The 21978-nt window shown below is 43.2% G+C and overlaps 1 protein-coding gene across 2 annotated transcripts in view; it reads left to right on the plus strand.

Moving 5' to 3' along the window:
* Nucleotides 1-21978, plus strand: part of SARS1 (seryl-tRNA synthetase 1) — a 193354-nt gene that overhangs the window by 110129 nt on the left and 61247 nt on the right. For both annotated transcript variants that reach the window (XM_075853538.1, XM_075853537.1), the window contains one exon: nt 19746-19967. In XM_075853538.1, coding sequence (XP_075709653.1) covers nt 19746-19967 — 222 coding nt within the window. The remainder of the gene's footprint in view (nt 1-19745; nt 19968-21978) is intronic.

The following is a 21978-nucleotide window of genomic DNA, read 5'->3' on the forward strand; positions in this document are numbered from 1 at the left end:
ATTTTTTGTATGTGCCATTAATATATTTATATAAGTTAATCATGTCCCCCCTTAGTCGTCTTTTTTCAAGGCTAAATAGGTTTAATTCTTTCAATCTTTTCTCATAACTTAAATTCTCCATGCCCCTTATTAGCTTCGTTGCTCTTCTTTGTATTTTTTCCAACTCCAGGGCATCCTTTCTATGAACTGGAGCCCAGAACTGAACTGCATATTCTAGATGGGGCCTCACTAATGCTTTGTAAAGTGGTAATATTACCTCCCTGTCCCGCGAGTCCATGCCTCTTTTGATACACGACAATATTTTGCTGGCCTTTGAAGCAGTTGATTGACACTGCATGCTGAAATTTAGTTTATGATTTACAAGTACACCCAGATCCTTCTCAACAAGTGAATCCGCCAGTGTAGCTCCCCCTAGGACATATGATGCATGCAGGTTGTTGGTACCCAGATGCATAACTTTACATTTATCTACATTAAACTTCATCTGCCAACACATAGCGCTCCTTTCATTCTGAGCCCTCCCATGGGCCCAAACTGCAGTTTATCACCACAAATGGGGTATTGCCACACAAAGGACAAATTGGGCAACAAAATGGGGTATTTTGTTCCCTGTGAAAATAAGAAATTTTGATCACAAATTACATCTTATTGGAAAAAATGACATTTTTTTAATTTCACAGCCCAATTCAAATAGGTGCTGTGAAAAAACTGTGTGGTCAAAATTGTAACAACAACCATAAATGAATTCCTTGAGGGGTGTAGTTTCCAAAATGGGGTCACTATTCGGGGATTCCTACTGTTTTGGCACCTCAACACCTCTTCAAACCTGGCATGCTGCCTAAAATATATTCTAATAAAAAAGAGGCCTCAAAATGCACTAGGTGCTTCTTTGCTTCTAGGGCTTGTGTTTTAGTCCATGAGCGCACTAGAGCCACATGTGGGCCATTTCTAAAAACTGCAGAATCTGGACAATACATATTTAGTAGTGTTTTTCTCTGGTAAAACCTTCTGTGTTACAGAAAAAAAATTGAATAAAATTGAAATTCAGCAAGAAAAATGCAAATTGCACCTCCACTTTGCTTTAATTCTTGTGAAATGCCTGAAGGGTTAAAAAACTTTCTAAATGCTGTTTTGAATACTTTGAGGGGTCTAGTTTTTAAAATGGGGTGTTTTATCAGGGTTTCTAATACATAGGCCCCTCAAAGCCTCTTCAGAACTGAAGAAGTACCTTAAAAAAAAAGGCTTTTGAAATTTTCTTAAAAATATGAGAAATTGCTATTTAGGTTCTAAGCCTTGTAACGTCCATGAAAAATAAAATAATGTTAAAAAACCATGCCAATCCAAAGTAGACATATGGGAAATGTGAACTAGTAACTATTTTGGGTGGTATAACCGTCTGTTTTACAAGCAGATGCATTTAAATTCTGAAAAATGCTATTTTTTCCAAATTTTCTCTAAATTTTGCAATTTTTCACCAATAAACACTGAATATATCGACCAAATTTTACCACGAACATGAAGCCCAATGTGTCACGAGAAAACAATCTCAGAATCGCTTGGATAGGTTTAAGCATTCCGACGTTATTACCACATAAAGTGAAATATGTCAGATTTGAAAAATGGGCTCTGAGCCTTAAGGCCAAAACTAGGCTGCGTCCTTAAGGGGTTAAAAAGAGTGTAAAATTCAAAGATGAACTTTATTCACCTGCAGAGTTATAGTCATCTAAAGAAGCGCACAGCAAAATTGTGAAATTTGCTCTGGTCATTTAGCTGTAAAACAGCCCAACATGAATGGCCACGCTAGGCGATCAAACGCCTTCTCGGATTCCAGGCTGAGGAGGACCACTGATTTTTTTCCTGTTTATTCAGAACATCGACTAGGTCGAGGATCCTTCTGGTGTTGTCGCCTCCTTGTCTAAGGAACCATTTTCACCTGATCCTTATGTATCAAAGAGGAGAGCCAAACATTAACCCCTTCAGGACGCAGCCACTTTTGGACCTTATGACACAGCCTCATTTTTTAAATCTGACGTGTCACTTTATGTGGTAATAACTCTGGAATGCTTTTACCTATCCAAGCGATTCTGAGATTGTTTTTTCTCGTTACATATTGTACTTTATGATAGTGGAAAAATTTGGTCGATAAATTCAATATTTATTTGTGAAAAACACCCAAAATTTTGAGAAAATTTTCAAAAATTAGCATTTTTCTAAATGCAAATGTATCTGCTTGTAAGACAGATAGTAATACCACACAAAATAGTGACTAGTTAACATTTCCCATATGTTTACTTTGTTTGCATCATTTTTTGAACATCCTTTTATTTTTCTAGGACGTTACAAGGCTTAGAACTTTAGCAGCAATTTCTCATATTTTCAAGAAAATTTGAAAAGGCAATTTTTTTAGGGAACAGTTCAGATCTGAAGTGGCTTTGAGGGCCTTATATATTAGGAACCCCCACAAATCACCCCATTTTAAAAACTGCACCACTTAAAGTATTCAAAACAGCATTTAGAAAGTTTCTTAACCCTTTATGCGTGTCACAGGAATTAAAGCAAAGTGGAAGGGAAATTTGCAAATTTCATTATTTTTTTTGCAGAAATTCCATCTTAATCCATTTTCCCTGTAATACCGAAGGTTTTTACAAGAGAAACACAACTGAATATTTATTGTCCTGATTCTTCAGTTTTTAGAAATATCCCACATGTGGCCCTAGTGCGCTACGGGCCTGAAACAAAAGCCCCAGAAGCAAAGGAGCACCTAGTGGATTTTTCGGCCTTCCTTTTTTTAAATTGTATTTCAGGCACCATGTCAGGTTAGAAGAGGTCTTGTGGTGCAAAAACAAAGGAAACCCCCCAAAAGTGACTCCATTTGGGAAACTACACCCCTAGAGGAATTCATCTAGGGGTGTAGTGAGCATTTTGACCCCCCCAGGTGTTTCATAGATTTCATTAGAATTGTGCAGTAAAAATTAAAAATGACATTTTTTTCCACTAAGATGTATCTTTAGTTCAAAATGTTTCATTTTCTCATCAAATAAAGGAGAAAAGCACTGTAACATTTGTAAAGCAACTTCTCCAGAGTACGGAAATACCCCATATGTGGTAATAAACCACTGTATGAATACACATCAGGGCTCAAAAGGGAAGGAGCGACATTTAGCTTCTGAAGTACAGATTTTGCTGGATTAATTTCTCTGCACCATGTCTCATTTATAAAGCTCCCAAGGTACCAGTGCAGTGGTAACCCCCCCCCCCCCCCCAAAGTGACTCCATTTGGGAAACTACACCCCTAGAGGAATTCAACAAGGGGTGTAGTGAGCATTTTGACCCCCCAGGTGTTTCATAGATTTCATTAGAATTGTGCAGTAAAAATTAAAAATGACATTTTTTCCACTTAGATGTAGCTTTAGGTCAAAATGTTTCATTTTCTCATCAAATAAAGGAGAAAAAGCACCGTAACATTTGTAAAGCAACTTCCTCCGGAGTACGGAAATACCCCACATGTGGTCATAAACTGCTATTTGGACACACAGCAAGGCTCTAAAGGGAAGGAGCGCCATTTAGTATTTGGAGTGGAGATTTTACAAGATTCGTTTTTTGACACCATGTTGCATTGAGCTATAGTACCAGTACAATGGTACCCCTGAAAAATTACCCCGTTTTGGAAACTAGATCCCTCAAAGAATTGATCTAGGGGTGTAGTGAGCATTTTGACCGCACAAGTGTTTTGCAAAAATGAGTAAATTATAGAAGTTGCAGATTGAAAATTGCCGTTTTCCACAGATATGCCATTTCAGTGCCCAATGTGTTGTGCCCAGCTTGTACCACCGTAGACACACATCCCATAAATTGTTAAGCGGGTTCTCCAGAATACGGTAGTTCTCCATATGTGGTCATAAATTTCCTTTTGGGTACACTGCCAGGCTCAGTTGGACCACCATTTGGCTTATGAAGCGCAGATTTTGCTTGGTGTATTAGTGGTATTTCAGTTTATAATGTGGGGGCATATGTGAGCTGGGCGGAGTACATCAGGGTATATGTAAGCTGGGCGGAGTGCATCAGGGCATAATAGGATGATGTAATAATGGGGTGAATGAATAATCCATGGATTGGTGTGGTACGCTTTGAACCAATCCTTTATGCACAGGCCGGGTTTTTGGGTATTCTACAAAATATCTGCTCCAGTATCGCCTTATATTTGACTTCTTCACTAGCCCTATAAGCCGCACAAGGCTCTAAAGTTTCCTCATCTCCGCTGCATCTACAGGGTCCACCTGTGGGGTCCAGCAAATGATGATGTGGGGTATTTAGTGAAATTCTACTGGACCTAAAAATTAGTCTGGGCCGTCATTTAGAATAATTTTGCATCATTGCGTTTTGAGAGTCATAACGTGTTATTTTTCCGTTGACGGAGCTGTGTGAGGGCGCTTTTTTTGTGGAACGAGCTGTAATTTTTATTGGTTCCATTTTGGGTTACATGCGATTTTATTTTTATTTTTTATCACTATTCCATTTTTTGGGAGATGAGAAAACCAAAAAACAGCAATGCTAGCACGTTCTTTTGGTTTTGTTTTTTTTTACAGTGTTCACCGTGCAGTATAAACAACATGTTAACTTTATTCTGCGGGGCGATACGATTACAGCGACACCAAATTGATATAGTTTTTTTACGTTTCACTACGTTCCCACAATAAAAATACCCTTTTCTAAAAAAAATCATGTTTTAGTGTCGCCATTTTCTGACAGCCATAACTTTTTTATTTTTTAGTTGATATCGCTGCGGGAGGGCTTGTTTTATGCGTGATGAACTGTAGTTTCTATTGGTACCATTGTGCGTTACTTGCAACTTTTTGATCACTTTTTATAAAAAAAAATTTGAGACAAGATGACCAAAAAATTAAATACTGTCATAGTTTTTATTAACAATTTTTATGGTGTTCACCGTGCGGTAAAAATTTGATATTTTTATAGATCAGGCCGTTCCGAACTCGGCGATACCTATTATGTATAGTTTTTTTTTCATATTTTCAGTTTTTTTTCTAATAATAAAGGAGTTGATCAGGGAAACAGGGCAAGTGTTGTGTTTATTATTTATTTATTTTTTCTTTTTACATTTTTTTTTACATTTTTTACTTTTTCTTTTACATTGACCTGGGGACTTTAAGATCTGATCTTCTGATCCCCGCTACGATGCACTGCACTACTTATGTAGTGTAGTGCATCGTAACTGTCATTTTTTATTTGACAGTTAGCGTATTAGGTCCTGCCTCGGGCAGGACCTAATAGGCTACCGTACCTTGGCAACCAGGAAGCCTAGTAACGGCTTCCTGGTTGCCATAGCAACAATCGCCACCCACGATCCATCGCGGGGGGGGGCCCGGGGGTTACAGAGGGAGCTCCCTCCCTCTGTCAACCGCTTCAATGCGGCGGACGTCATTGACAGCCGCATTGAAGGGGTTAAATGGCTGTGATCGGCGGTAAGAGCCATCGCAGCGGCATGTCAGCTGTGTACAACAGCTGACAGCCGCTGAAGATAAAGCGCGCACAGCTCCTGTGCGCGCTTTATCTGCCGGGCGTAACTACGCCCGAGTGCGGGAAATCACTTGCTATTTGGACGTACAGTCACGCCCGTGTGCGGGAAGGGGTTAAAAGAACTTTTCACCTGCCCATACATGTGCGGTTGAGTGCACCATGTAATAAGCACTGCTGCACAAACCTTGTCTCGCTTTTAAGTTTTTTTTTCTGTCTTCCTCCGTTATTTCGATATTTGTGTCGTTCTATTTGGCGCACAATATGTAAATAACCTCCTGAACTCTCAAAAGGGTTTGTAAATAGCATGGTGGCATGTTACTTATCGCTGTGACGCTGTCCAATCTGCTATGGACAATGTCACAGCGGCTTCCTTCACTGTCTGACGAGCTGGAGAGAGGAGATCTCGAGATCACACCGTCTTGTCGTCCTTATCTGCCGAGAGCTGAAAAGTGAGAGCGTGCGCGCACAGCCAATGCCACTGACCACTATACTCCTGCCGCCACGGAACAGAAAATTAAGAATTCACCTCCTCCTCCTCTGTTCCGTGGAGGTGGCGGATCCCTGCGTGTGTGTGCGCACTCTCTCCAGCTCTTGTCAGACAGTGAAGGAAGCCGCTGTTACACTGTCCGTAGCTGATTGGACAGTGTCACAGCGATAAGTAAAATGTCCCCACGCCATTTACATGCCACAATGACAGGTTAGGGGGTTATTCCATATATCGGGTGCCAAATGTATCGGCACCGATATCTGACTAACGGAGGAGAATAGATTTTTTTTTAAAGTGAGACAAGATTTGTGCAGCAGCGCCTTTTACATGGTGCACTCAGCTGCACATGTATGGGCAGGTCAAAGGTTCTGAAGTATGTTCGCTAGAAGGCGTGTGAAAATTTTTAGGTCTGAATTCAAAAGAGCTATAGGTCTATAATTAGCACAGTCTGCATGGTCCTTACCCGGTTTATGGATCAGGGTGATATGTGAATGTAAGAGCATCTTTGGAACCAGGATCTCCCCAAAGGTCTTATAGTAAATATAAGTGAAGCCATCCGGTCTGGATGCTTTACCACCAGGTAGGTTCTTCAGGATTTCCATAAGCTGCTCCCGGGAGATCGGGGGACTCAAAGAGGAATGTACCTCCGTAGTGAGTTTCGGGAGGTTACAGGAAGATAATTAGGCCTTCAGAGTCTCCTGGCAACTGTAGAGTAGAAGGCAAGTTGTATAAGGCTTTATAGTAATCCTGGAAAAGTATAGCAATAGTATCGGGATGATGTTGAAGGAGACTTGTGTTGGCTCTAAAAGCCTGCAGAGCTCGATCAGTTGTTGTGCTAGGAGGGTATGGGCTTTATTACCCTTGTCATAGTAGCATTGCTTAGTATAAAGTAGCGACTTCTCAACTCCCTTCATATCAACGTCCTTAAGCTGAGCTCGAGCCTCGATCAGTCTCCGCAGTGTCGACACAGCCGGGTGATCCCTTGTTGTGCAAAATTGCCAAGTTGGGTGATGATTCGAGGGTGTCGGTCTCAAAAATGGCAGCCCTAGTGGATACTGATCTCCCTAACAGCCGGGAGAACAGCCCAGCTTGTAATCGGCGGGATGGAAATGCAGGTAAGGCAAGACAAGACAATTGATAGTTGTAGGGGATTCTATAATCAGGAAGACGGATAGAATAATTTGTCGCCAAGACCGCCTCAACCGAATGGTTTGTGCCAGGGTTCGGCATGTGGTGGAAGGGGTGGATAAATTACTGGGAGTAGCTGGTGATGATCCAGCTGTCGTGGTCCATGTGGGTACCAACGACAGAATAAATGGTAGGTGGAGGGGCCTTAAGAATAATTTTAAAGAACTAGGCTACAAACTGAAGGGAAGGACCTCCAAGGTAGTATTCTCAGGAATACTGCCTGTGCCATGCGCATCACAGGAAAGACAGCGGGAGCTCAGGGAGTTAAATGCATCGCTTAAGTCTTGGTGTAGAGGAGAAGGGTTTGGGTTCCTAGAGTACTGGGCTGACTATTCATTGGGGTACAAACTCTATTCTGCAGATTTACACCTAAATGGAAGGGGGTCCACTGTGCTGGGGGAGAGCATTCTAGCTGGGGTGGAGTATTTAAACTAGGGCTGACGAGGGAGGTCAATGTAGAAAATAAAGGGGTAGTTAGGTTAGAGAGGGGTCAGGCTATATTGGTGGGGGGGAGAAACAGACTGTGGGGAGAGGACTAGACAACAGGATAGAGAGATGCTTTTTTTACAAAACAGCAATGAAAATGAAAATAAATTATGGCCAAATAATCACATTTCTGATACTGAAAGTGAAACATTTAAAGGCAAGTTTAGAGTGTATGTTCACAAATGCCAGAAGTCTAGCAAGCAAAATGGGGGAGCTGGAGGCTTTGATACTGGAAGAAAATATAGATATAGTCGGTGTTGCTGAAACATGGCTAGACTCTTCTCATGACTGGGCTGTAAATCTACAGTGTTTTACACTTTTTCGGAAAGACACGGCAAATAGGAAAGGCGGTGGTGTATGTCTGTATGCGAGAAGTGATAAGAAGGTGAGTGTGAAAGAGACATTAGAGGGTGAAGATTGTGAGGAGGTTGAAACCTTGTGGGTGGAACTAGAAAGGGGAGGTAAACGCCGAAAAAAATTACTCGGTGTAATCTATAGACCCCCCAATATGACTGAAGAGATAGAAGGTCAAATATATAAACAGATAGAACAGGCTGGTACTGTAGTGATAATGGGAGATTTTCATTTCCGGGATATTAATTGGTGTCATGGTTCGGCTTCAACTGCAAAGGGGAGAGATTTCCCCAACCTGTTGCAGGAAAATGTTATGTGCCCGTTTGTGGAAGACCCGACTAGAGCTGAAGCTCTGTTGGTTCTGGTCATTTCTAATCATGCAGAGCTTGTTGGAAATGTCAATGTTCGTGAAAACCTTGGTAACAGTGATCACAATATAGTTAAATTTTACTTCTAATGTAAAAAACAAACACAGGCTGGGAGGGCAAAAACACTTAATTTTAAGAAGGCCAATTTCCGCAGGATGAGGGCTGCAATTCAGGATATAGACTGGGAAGAACTAATGTCAAATAATGGGACAAATGATAAATGGGAGATTTTCAAATCTACTTTGGGTAATTATAGTGCAAAATATATTTCTATAGGTAACCAGTATAAATGACTAAAATTAAACCCCGCATGGCTTACACATTCTGTAAAAAGGGCAATACATGACAAAGAAAGGGCATTTGAAAAATACAAATCTGAGGGTACAGCTGTAGCCTTTTTAAATTACATTACAATAAAATCTGTAAAAATTTAATAAAGTTAGCAAAAATACAAAATGAAAGGCAGGAGGCCAAGGATAGTAAAACAAATACCAAAAAATTCTTCAAGTATATTGATGCAAAAAAGCCGAGGTCAACATGTGGGACCCCTAAATAGTGGTAATGGGGAGTTGGTCACAGGGGATCAAGAGAAGGCAGAGTTACTAAATAGGTTCTTTAGCTCTGTATATACAACAGAAGGAAGAACAGCTGATGCAGCCGGTGCCAGTGTTGTTAATATATCAGTTGATATACTGAATTGGATGAATGTAGATATGGTCCAAGCTAAATTAAATAAAATAAATGTGCACAAGGCCCCGGGACCAGATGGGATACACCCTAGAATACTTAAAGAGCTTAGTTCAGGTATTTCTGTCCCCCTCTTCATAATATTCAGAGATTCTCTAGTGACTGGTATAGTGCCAAGGGACTGGTGCAGGGCAAATGTGGTGCCTATTTTCAAAAAGGGCTCTAGGTCTTCCCCGGGTAACTATAGACCAGTAAGCTTAAAGAGGCTTTGTCACCAGATTTTGCAACCCCTATCTGCTATTGCAGCAGATAGGCGCTGCAATGTAGATTACAGTAACGTTTTTATTTTTAAAAAACGAGCATTTTTGGCCAAGTTATGACCATTTTCGTATTTATGCAAATGAGGCTTGCAAAAGTACAACTGGGCGTGTTTGAAAAGTAAAAGTACAACTGGGCGTGTATTATGTGCGTACATCGGGGCGTGTTTACTACTTTTACTAGCTGGGCGTTCTGATGAGAAGTATCATCCACTTCTCTTCAGAACGCCCAGCTTCTGGCAGTGCAGACACAGCCGTGTTCTCCAGAGATCACGCTGTGACGTCACTCACAGGTCCTGCATCGTGTCAGACGAGCGAGGACACATCTGCACCAGAGGCTACAGATGATTCTGCAGCAGCATCGGCGTTTGCAGGTAAGTCGATGTAGCTACTTACCTGCAAATGCTGATGCTGCTGCAGAATCAACTGTAGCATCTGGTGCCGACACGATGCAGGACCTGTGAGTGACGTCACAGATCTGCACTGCCAGAAGCTGGGCGTTCTAAAGAGAAGTGGATGATACTTCTCATCAGAACGCCCAGCTAGTAAAAAGAAGTAAACACGCCCAGATGTAACACACATAATACACGCCCAGTTGTACTTTTACTTTTCAACACGCCCAGTTGTACTTTTGCAAGCCTCATTTGCATAAATACGAAAATGGTCATAACTTGGCCAAAAATGCTCGTTTTTTAAAAATAAAAACGTTACTGTAATCTACATTGCAGCGCCTATCTGCTGCAATAGCAGATAGGGGTTGCAAAATCTGGTGACAGAGCCTCTTTAACATCAATTGTGGGGAAAATGTTTGAGGGGCTATTGAGGTACTATATACAGGATTATGTGACAAAAAATAGTATTATAAGTGACAGCGAGCATGGTTTTTACTAAGGACAGACGTTGTCAAATCAACCTGATTTCGTTTTTATGAAGAGGTGAGCAGAAGCCTAGACGTTCATAGAAAGGATGCCCTGGAGTTGGAAAAAATACAAAGAGCAACGAAACTAATAAGAGGCAGGGGGAATCTAAGTTATGAGGAAAGATTAAAAGAATTAAACCTGGTGGGGCGGGGCTTAGCCATGGCGGAGTGAACACACGCTTCGGGGGAGCTCCGTGCAGCAGAGCTGCAGATCACAGCCTAAGCCCGTCCAGAACACCGGGAGATGCCCGGAAAGCGTAGGGGTCAAAACGCTACACCCTCCCGCTCCTCACGGAGTGTCAGCATGGACCGCTACCTCTCGGCGCCGCTGGCCGCTCCTGGGGCTCTGAGTGTCATGGCGGCCGCTGCACAGCCAGCAGCCACGTGGAGAGCGGAGGACCGCCTGAACGCGGCTATGGCACCATGCATGCAGGGACACCTAGACGATCCACTGATGCCTGCTTCGTTTACAGGGACCAGCAGTGATGAGGTACCGACAGTATCCCCTCCTACCCCCCTGTCTACGCTGCCGTCAGCCACAGTCCCCATGCCTGGAAGCTCTGATGGCATCCCCCTGCAGCCTGCACTGCATGCAGACTTACACTTACTTAGGGAACTAATACAAGCACTCCCTACTAGACAGGACTTAGATTCCCTGGTGACCAGAATTGAGCAATCCCACCAACAAGACATCGCGGACCTAAGACAGGAGGTAGACAGGGTGGACACCAGGATTACTTCCACTGACAGTGCGGTTTCCGCCATTGATAGCAGAGTTCTTATACTGGAGCAGGCGGCCATTACTAACAGAACACATATGCAATCCCTTGCACTTCAAGTGGATGATCAAGAAAATAGAGGCCGCAGAAATAATATTCGTCTGAAAGGCCTCCCGGATTTAGGTCCCAGAGACGACCTCCCTAATAGAATCACCACCATCTTTAATAAAGTTACCAACAGACCCTTGGAAGCCACATTTCTATTTGACCGTGTACACAGAGTCTCTAGGCCCGGTTTGAATGACCCTTCAAACCCGCGGGATGTCCTGTGTCGTTTGCACTACTACTCGGACAAGGACTTGATTGTCAGAGGAGCATGGTCACATGGTCCGATTTCGGTTGATGGTGGCAGGGTTGCGGTCTATCCGGATGTCTCGCCGCGGACGCTTTATATGAGACGTCTACTTCACCAGCTGCTAGACAAGATCAAAGCGGCTGGAGCCACTTATAGATGGGGGCACCCATTTCACGTGGTAGTCAGAAGAGATAATACCTCCTTCATCCTGCGCCATTCCTCGGACTTAGAGGCCTTATTTCGTTTCTTGCAAATTGACCCGGTCCCGGACTGGCTGGCACTGGATCGAGTTGAACCACCTCAACACCGGCGCCCGAGTCAGCCCTTCAACAGACCCTCGCTACAGGAATCAATAGGATCTCAGCCAGATCTCTCACTACGTATGCCTCACGAGGCCTGAGCCGGTCTCCGGTTCCAAGAGTCGCTATCCTGATAATATATCGTTGGCTTTTACGGCCCCCGGGCTTCCTTCAGCGCCCAGTAGTCCTTTTGGCATATTGTTTCGGTTTACAGGTTCTTCATACGCTCGCCTGAAGAGTTCCCTCACAAGCGGACCCTCTGGAGCAGCATCGACACGTGGTTTTCTTCCTCTGATCGATGGGACTTTCCTGGAAGAGGGTTGATATGCCCGATCTCACGCTACTTACAGAACAGTAGATATACCCTGTCTTTTATATTGCCCCCACCTTTCGTGCCCAGCTTCCCCTCCCCCTTCCTATTACCCCCAACATATGTATGCTCCCCCCCCCATCTTTTAAAGCCCTTTCCTGCCATGTCCATACAGGCGATAGACCAGGGGAGCGCGGGCTTATCATTATGTTAATGTGTCAGTATTCCTGTCTAGGGCCTTACTATACTGTATTATATGTTATATGTGCAATACTACATTCGTTACTGGGCCACTCCCGTTTATTTTAGGGTTTTCATATGAGCTATTGTGTTGCATACCTACCAAGGGGTAGTTTACATGTACGGGATGATATCATTTTTTTTAGCCTCCTTTACTTACTCCTTATACATATTTTGAGGCTTTCAAGGTGGGGGGTTTTTAGGGATTGTAACATGATGTTTGCAATTAACCAATTATATGTACCATGATATCCCCTGCTCATCTTCTGGCGGGTATTAGATACTTCTGTCTGCTCTCCCTTCATACCTACCTCTCACTCTCCTTCCTCCCTTCCATCCCTTCTCTTCCCCCCCCCCCTTTATTCTCTACAGGTGTCTCGGCGGGTAATTGCACGTTGTAGAATACCCGGGCAGGGTTGTTGTATCGGTTGGCAGGAGGCAGTGAGGAGACATTGCAATTCCATTCGGGGTCTGCTGGCTTTCCAAAACAGTTTGGTTGATATCATGAGCTTGTTCCTCCCAATAACCTTGCCCTGGTGTCCCTCCATGTCCCGCTCTTAAAGCTCTCAGGAAAAGAGATAGTAATGTTTGAGGGGCCTTGATGGTTCAGGCCTGGTTATATAAGTTGGCCTTGCCTCCTTTGCCCACCCCATGGTGGACACTGGACGAAAGTTGTATTCTTCATTCGAAGTGCTGCTCACTGCACGGGCCCCCCTCTTCTCTTTGGTTTTCCTTGTTTCCATTTGTTGCTAACTTTTTCTTCACAGGTCTCCGTGAGAATTGGCCTTTGGGCAGCCTTTTCTGTATATTTTCTTTTTCTTATACCTGATTTCCCGCTTCTACCTCTCATTTCCTTCCCTTTCGTCTTATACCTACTCCCGGCGGGAATATGTCCCGTCACTCCCAGACAGATCTACGGTTAGGCTCATTGAATGTCAAGGGCTTACATAGTCCTGGGAAGCGATCCATCCTGCTTAACATGCTGAAAGGCAGACAATTACACGTTGCTTTTCTTCAGGAAACGCACTTGAGTGAACAGAAACCCTTTAAGTTATCCAACCTATGGTTTCCATACGCTTATCATAGTTTTTCTCCCGACCCGAAATCCAGGGGGACAAGTATCCTTATTTCCCGCTCTATTCCATGGGAATTTCTGGACTCTCGCAGTGATGGGATGGGACGAATGCTTTTGGTCAAGGGTAGTATTGACTCGCAGATCTATACCTTCGCTTCTTTCTACTTGCCTAATGTGGGCCAGGGGTCAGCACTGATTGGTTTTTTAGATACACTGGAGGAGTTTGGAGAGGGTACCATTGTTCTAGGAGGCGACTTCAATGTGGCATTGGAACCGACCATGGATGTTTCATCGGGTTCATCGTCAATCCCCCACTCCCAACTACGTTGCATTAAACGGGCCCTCCACGACCATAACTTTGTAGATACGTGGCGTCTTTTACATCCAGCAGAAAGGGACTTTTCCTTTTACTCCTCTGTACATGACATTTATTCTAGACTCGATCTGATATTTATCAAACATCGCACTCTTCCAAAATTACAGGCGGCCGACATTGACTCTATCTCCTTCTCAGACCATGCCCTTGTCACGGTATCCCTATCATTGCAAACTCAGTTAATATTCCAATCTCAATGGAAACTTAATCCCTTGCTTCTTAATGACTCTCTTGTCTCGTCGGATGTACAGCGTACGCTTGAGGACTACTTTATCACAAACACAGCCGCCGACACGAACCCAAGGGTGCTATGGGAGGCACATAAATGTGTCGTTCAAGGTACTCTTATCAAGCACGGAGCCCGCTTGAAAAAAGAACGCGCCGGGAATATCGTTCAGCTACTGGGGGAAATTACGCACAAACGTTCCCATGAGGTAGAATGTCGAAACGCGCTAATTCAGAAACGGGATGAATTACGTACCATGTTACTATCTAAAGCGAAAGCCACTCTCTCTAAATGTAAGCGCCATTTTTACGAGTATGGTAACAAATGCAGCAGGTCGCTTGCTAGAGCTCTGCGAACTCAACAAGCACGCACTTATGTTCCCTTTATTGCATCCTCCCCCAACACTCGAGCCAACCTGCCTCTGGACATACCTGCACAGTTCCGCGATTTCTATGCCTCTCTTTACAACACAGATTCCACCAACCCGGCCACGGTGTCAAACGATTTCCGAGCACATATCCAATCCTATATTTCGGACTCGGGATTGCCGCCCTTGGCAGTGGAGGTTTTTCTCTGCCTTGGAAGAACCGATTACCATGATCGAACGAACTGATGCGCTTAAAAATTCCGCTGCTGGTAAGGCCTCGTGGCCTGATGGTTTCACGCTTCCCTACTATAAAAAATTTATCTCCTGCCTTGGTCCGCATTTATTGTCATCTTTGAATTCTATATCATCCTCCACACGCGTCCCTCCAGATGCACTCAGGGCCCATATAGCAGTGATTCCCAAACCGGGGAAAGACCCCTCGCAGTGCTCCAGCTACAGGCCAATCTCACTGCTTAACGCAGATATTAAACTCTTTGCCAAGATTTTGGCAATGCGGTTGGCCCCCTTGCTTGGTGAGGTAATCCATCTTGATCAGGCGGGGTTCATGTTAGGACGAGAGGCCCGGGACAACACTACAAAAGCGATCAATCTCATACACCAGTCCAAAATGTTCCGTATACCATTTATGCTTCTGTCCACGGATGCTGAAAAAGCATTTGACAGAGTTAACTGGACGTACATGGAGGAAACACTTCTCCGACTCGGACTGGGTCCTCAAATGATGGGTTGGATAATGTCATTGTACTCCTGCCCTTCCGCTAGGGTTCGTGTGAATGGTATCCTGTCAGATGATTTTGCAATCCATAATGGGACCCGCCAGGACTGCCCCTTGTCCCCTTTGATTTTTATCCGTACTCTGGAACCATTCTTAAGACATGTACGTGCGAATCAGGACATTACGGGAATAGGAGAGGGATCCCGGGTCACCAAAGTAGCAGCATACGCAGACGACCTGTTATTCTTTCTTACTAACCCTTCTGTCTCCCTCCCGAATCTGATGCAGGAGTTTAGTCGCTTTTCCAGCCTTTCTAATTTTAAAATAAATGTTTCCAAATCCGAGGCCATGAATGTCTCCCTTCCCCCCGCCCTGTTGTCTACACTAGAGCAATCTTTCAGTTTCAAATGGAATCCGGTGGCCCTTAAATACCTGGGCGTGTGTATCCCGGCGGACCTGAAGGAGCTCTATAACTTAAACTTCCCTGGGTTCCTTACTGAAGTGAAAGCAGATTGTGCCAGATGGTCGGGAGGCACATTTACGTGGATGGGCCGCTGCACGATTTTTAAGATGAATGTTCTACCCCGACTACTTTACCTCTTCCAAGCCCTTCCGATAGCAATCCCCCCTTCATTTTTCAAAGTGATTAACACCATTCAAAAGTCATTTGTGTGGAATGGCAAACATCCACGTCTCAGTCAAACGCTCCTGTGCCGTTCCTGGGAGACGGGGGGATTGGCACTTCCCGACATCCGCTCGTACTACATCTCAGCCCATCTGTCTCGAGTGGTGGACTGGTGCAAGCATGCCCCCTTTAATGCCTGGATAGGTCTGGAGCAAGGCTTTTCTTTAGAGACGATTCCGTGGATGAAACGGGGACTTCTCACAACTCTTCTCCATCACCCCACAATCGGCCCTACGCTCCGTTGTTGTGCTCTCCCTACAGTTCGATCGAATCTTCTCCCTCTTTACTCTCCCATGACTCCGATCCTGGGAAATCCCTCCTTCCCTTCTGGGATGTCTGATCCGGTGTTCAAGTCCTGGTTGTCGGCAGGGGTATTTAGGGCAGAACACTTCCTGAAAAACTCAGAGTGGCTCTCTCTCGCGGAGCTGACACGAATGCCTGACCTCCCCCCCTTGGGTTACTGGCGTATATTTCAACTCCGCCACTTCTGCTCCTCATTGCCTTCCCCGGCTCTTTTCCATGCCCCTAGATCCCAGCTGGAATCGATATGTCGGCAAAGATCCGGCTCGCCATACTCTATCCACGATTTACCGTCTGCTTCTAAACCCGCTGGACTTACCGACGCCTGGATACATTTCTGAAGGGGAGGTTGATCTGGGGATCACACTTACCACATGTCAGAGTGCCCAAATTCTCACCCTATCACACAAAACTTCAATTAGTTCACGATATCAGGAAGCTAGCTTCAAACTGCTTTCACGATGGTATAGAACTCCGGTCCGTCTCCATCGCATTTTCCCGACCGTCTCGCCTCTTTGTTGGCGGTGCGGTATGGACAATGGTACCCTTCTTCACACTTTCTGGTCTTGCACACTTCTAACAGAATTCTGGGAGGGAGTTAAGAGGGTGATCTTCCAAGTAACTGACACCACCTGTAACATGGATGCGGCCTTCTTCCTCCTCCATCACTGCGACATTCCGGCTAACGCCTATAAACGCTCTCTGCTACACTTTCTAGTGATGGCTGCAAGACACTGTATTCCCTTACGCTGCCCTCAGACGGGACCTAATAGGCTTTCTTTCAGTGAATGATTGACAGCTCTGATGCATTACGCTATGTGGGTAGTGCAATGCATTAGAGTAAAGATCAGAGGCGCACGCCCTCAACTTCCCTAGTGGGACAAAAAAATAACGTTGAAAAAAGTTTCAAGTTAATAAAAACAAACACTGACTTTTTTCTATAATTAGCAATTTATTATAGAACAAAATGAAACGGTTAATGTTATTTTTCCCGCACAGTGAACACAAAAAAAAAACACCCATGTTTTTTTTTTTACGGCATACACCGTGCCAGTTAAATAATGATATATTGTAATAGTTCAGACTTTTACGGATGCGGCGATACCAATTATTTAGTTTTTTACTATTCTCTAGGGGAAAAATGGGAAAAGGTTTTTATTTTTATTTTTTTTGAACTTATTTGGGACTTCAACCAGCAATCGTTGGATCGCTTGCATGATATACTGCAATACTAATGTATTGCAGTATATCGTCTTTCTGACAGGCTTCTATTAAGCCTTGCCAGAGGAAGGGCTTAGTAGGAGCGGAAAGATGGCGGACCTGGGGGCCTTCATTAGGCCCCCAGGCAGCCATAACAACCATCGCCACCCCGCGATTGCATTGCGGGGGGCGCGATGAGCTGCTAGAGGGGTTCGCCCTCCTCTTTCTAGCGATTTTAAATGCCGCGGTCGCTATTGACCGCGGCATTTAACGAGTTAAACGAGCATGATCAAGTCGAGTGCGATCCCGCTCATTACTGTGAAGTGTCGGCTGTAAGATACAGCCGACCTCCGCATCGTATGGAGCGGGTTCACTCTGTGAGCCCGTTCTATACTTCCCTTACCCGGCTATGACGTAACCATACGTCAAATGTCGGGATGGGGTTAATTACTAATGGAAAAACACCTGTGGGGGCAAAATGCTCGCTACACCACATAAAATGCCTTGAGGGGTGTAGTTTCCAAAATGGGGTCACTTCTTGGGGGCTTCCACTGTACTCTGGTACCACTAGGGTTTTGTAAATGCGACATGGCACCCAAAAACCAATCCGGCAAAATCTGAATGCCAAATAGCTCTCCTGCCTTTCTGAGCCCTGCCGTGTGTCCAAACAGCAGTTTATTCGGAAGAAATTGCTTTACAAATGTTGGGGTGCTTTTTCTTCTTTATCCTGTGTGAAAATGAAAACATTCAACTTTTTTGTGGAATAAATGTTGAGATTTATTTTTACGGCCTAATGCCAATAAAATCTGAAAAAGACCAGTGGGGTCTAAATGCTTACTATACTCCTAGATAGATTCCTTAAGGGGTGTAGTTTCCCAAATGGGATCACTTTTTGGGGTTTTCCTACTGTTTTGGTCTCGCAGGCACTTTGCAAATGCGACATGGCACCCAAAAACCATTCCAGCTAATTTAAGCTCCAAATGGTCATCCTTCCCTTTTGACCCCTGACGTGTGTCCAAACAGCAGTTTATTACCACTTATGGGGTACTGCCGTAATCTGGAGAAATTATTTTTCAAATAATGGGGCGTTTTCCTTTTATGCTTTGTAAAAATTTAACATTTTTAAGTTTTATAGGAAAAAACGTTGATTTTCATTTTCACGCCTTCGTTCCACTAAATTCAGCAAACAAACCGTGGTGTCAAAATGCCCACTATACCCCTTGATAAATTCCTTGAGGAGTGTAGTTTGCCATATGGTGTCTTTTTGTTGGTGTTTCCACTGTTTCGGCATCACAAGACCTCTTCAAACCTGACATGGTGTCTAAAATATATTAGAATAAAAAGAAGGCCCCAAAATCCTCTAGGTGCTCCTTTAATTCGGCGGTCTTTGTTTTAGCGAGTTAGCACACTAGGGCCACATGTGGGATATTTCTAAAAACTGCAGAATCTGGGCAATAAATATTGTGTTGCGTTTCTCTGGTAAAACCTTCTGTGCTACAGAAAGAAAAGGATTAAAAATGAATTTCTGCAAAAAAAAAAAATGAAATTTGTAAATTTTGTGTAGTTGTAAATGCTGTAATTCTTGTGAAACGCCTAAAGGGTTAATAAACTTTCTAAATGCTGTTTTGAATACTTTGAGGGGTGCAGTTTTTAAAATGGGGTGATTTATGGGGGTTTTCATTGTATGGGCCCCTGAAAACCACTTAACAACTGAACTCGTCCCTGCAAAAATAGGCTTTTGAAATTTTCTTAAAAATGTGAGAAATTGCTGCTAAAGTTCTGCGCCTTTTAACGTCCTAGAAAAATAAAATGATGTACAAAAAACGATGCCAATCTAAAGCAGACATGTGGGAAATGTTAATTAGCATTTATTTTGTGTCTTACAAGCAGATACATTTAAACTTAGAAAAATTCAATTTTTTTGCACAGTTTTTCGCATGTATCGACACAATTTTACCACTTAATGTATGATGCGTCACGAGAAAACAATCTCAGAATCGCTTGGATATGTAAAAGCATTCCAAGGTTATTACTACATAAAGTGAAATATGTTAGATTTGAATAATGGGGCTGCGTCTACAAGGCCAAAACAGGCTCCGTCCTGAACATGCAAACTAGTCCATGTCCTTAAGGGGTTAATGGCACATACAAAAAATATGGTGAAATCGTGTTCCATGTAATACTCCCTCCGTCTGGAGGAAAAAAAGGTTCAACCTGCAGAGGCGACAAGCGTTCTTTACTGTAAGGACTGTGAATCTATGGAATAGTCTACCGCAGGAGATGGTCACAGCAGGGACAGTAGATTGCTTTAAAAAAGGCTTAGATAATTTCCTAGAACACAAAAATATTAGCTCCTATACGAAGAAATTTTTACCTTCCCTTTTCCCATCCCTTGGTTGAACTTGATGGACATTTTGTCTTTTTTTTCAACCGTACTAACTATGTATATGATGTAATTCCTGTCTAGTTAGACAATGCAGTAAACAAACAATTTATCATTTTTCTTTTCACGTTAGGTGATTGGAAAAGGCAGTGAAAAAAACGATGATGGGTCCATTGACGAGAAGTATCTGATTGCTACTTCAGAACAGCCAATTGCTGCTTTGCATCGTGATGAATGGTTGAAGCCTGAAGACTTACCGATACGTTATGCAGGTCTGTCCACTTGCTTCCGTCAGGAAGTAGGTTCCCATGGAAGGGATACACGAGGCATTTTTAGAGTGCACCAGTTTGAGAAGGTAATTCAGAGCTAAGGGTATAATATGCATAGTTTGTCTTCTTCCTCTATATATTGCCAAAAGAAAAGGATCAGTCTTTGTTACACGTTTACTTTTGCTTTATCTATTTCAGATGAATATCCAAAATTTCCTTAATGAGGCTCTGTCACCAGATTATAAGTGCGCTATCTCCTACATAATCTTATCGGCGCTGTAATGTAGACAACAGTGGTTTCTATTTTGAAACACGATCATTTTTCACGGAGTTAAACTAATTAGCATAAAGCTAAAATTGTTCATAATAGACAACTGGGCGTGTTTTTACTTTTTACAAAGTGGGCGTTGTACAGAGGAGTGTATGACGCTGATTGGTCAGCGTCATACACTCCCCTGTACAACGCCCAGTTGGCCATTAAGAAACTAATTAGCATAAATCTAAAATTGCTCATAACTTGCTCAAAAATGATCGTCTTTCAAAATATAAACCACTGTTGTTATCTACATTACAGCGCCGATCACATTATGTAGGAGATAGAGCACTTATAATCTGGTGACGGAGCCTCTTTAAAGAGAATCTGTCACTAGTCTATTAATTCCCTATCGCCTAACTAATCTAATAGGCACTAAAAACGTTATTTGCAAAGTTATGAGCATTTTTCTAAATATGCGAATATGGCTATAATAGCCAAATAGGAGGAGACTCTTTCTTTTCACTCTGGGCAGTGTAATGTTTTCTGTTTGATGCTGTCCAATCAGCATAGAGCTTCTTCTTCTTCCCTGCCCAGCAGCACTGTGTGATCATATACAGTAGTATACATCTTCCATTCCCGACTGTGTTCTCAACTGGTGATTTCTCCGGTTTTTCCTGGGGTCATATGAAAGATTAGAATCCCATATTTGATATGCCACCAACTGCTGTTCTAGGTGGTCCACAGCCCGAGATATGGCTGTTTTAAGTAATCCCCCTTCCCTCCAGCCACCGTCTTTAAACACTGTGTGAAGCAGCTTCATGCTGATAGGACAGCGTCAGAGGCTGTGGGGTAGCTCCACCTCAGGAGAATCGCTGGTGTTGACACCCATTTGTCAAGTATAGGCTCATTTGCATATTTAGAAAAAAAGCTCATAACTTTTAAAATAATAAACATTTTGGGACAAACTAGCATTATCAGTGTTACAGCTACTATTAGATTAGCTAGGAGATAGGGTATTACTAAATTAGTGACATATCCTCTTTAGAGGCTATATAAATATTTGAAAGTTGTTTTTTAAATAAAAATGTGTATTAGTTTGTGTTAATAAACTTTGTACATTTGATTACATTTTTTTACTGGGGGCGTGGCTGGGCACTGATGTGAGCGGTAGAACAGTACTTCGGCTCCGAGTTATGCTAATTACTTAATGCCCAACTGGGCGTGTTTTTTGTTTTTTTTAAACTCGGTTTATTGTTAAGTAAGTGATACATAGATATGATAATCATAACATATTGAGTGACCTATAAGAAACCCATTTCTCATGTAACAAAAATAAAAGAACAACATTGATCTCCTTGTACAAATAGTAATGGGATGTGGAACACCGATACACGGCACAGCACAGAATGCTAATAGCACAGTGAGAGGGAAAAGTTAGACAAATGCAAATAGCGATACATTAAAGTACTGTACATTCCAGGTCTGATCACACTTTACATTCAGAAGATGCAACCTCCCAACGTTATGACCCACACCCACACCACTTCAACCATCAGATATCCCATGTGGAGATAAGGAAGACCTGAGGTCTCCCACGCCGAAAGATGCAAGGGGCGACGTGCACCACCGGCCCCAAACCATCAAACTTATGCTGACACCCCTGATGTTTGTACACCAGATTGACATAGGATAGTACAGAGTTAATCAACTTCTTCCATTGTGAAACTGTTGGATTAAGGTCCCCCATCCAGCGAATGGCGATGGCCTTCCTGGCCATGAAGAGTCTCACGTAAGAATATACCTTCATAATGAGACCAAAAATCCAATGGAAGCAGACCCAA

This window comes from Rhinoderma darwinii, chromosome 2 (genome assembly GCF_050947455.1).
Source record: "Rhinoderma darwinii isolate aRhiDar2 chromosome 2, aRhiDar2.hap1, whole genome shotgun sequence".
Classification (NCBI taxonomy): domain Eukaryota; kingdom Metazoa; phylum Chordata; class Amphibia; order Anura; family Rhinodermatidae; genus Rhinoderma; species Rhinoderma darwinii.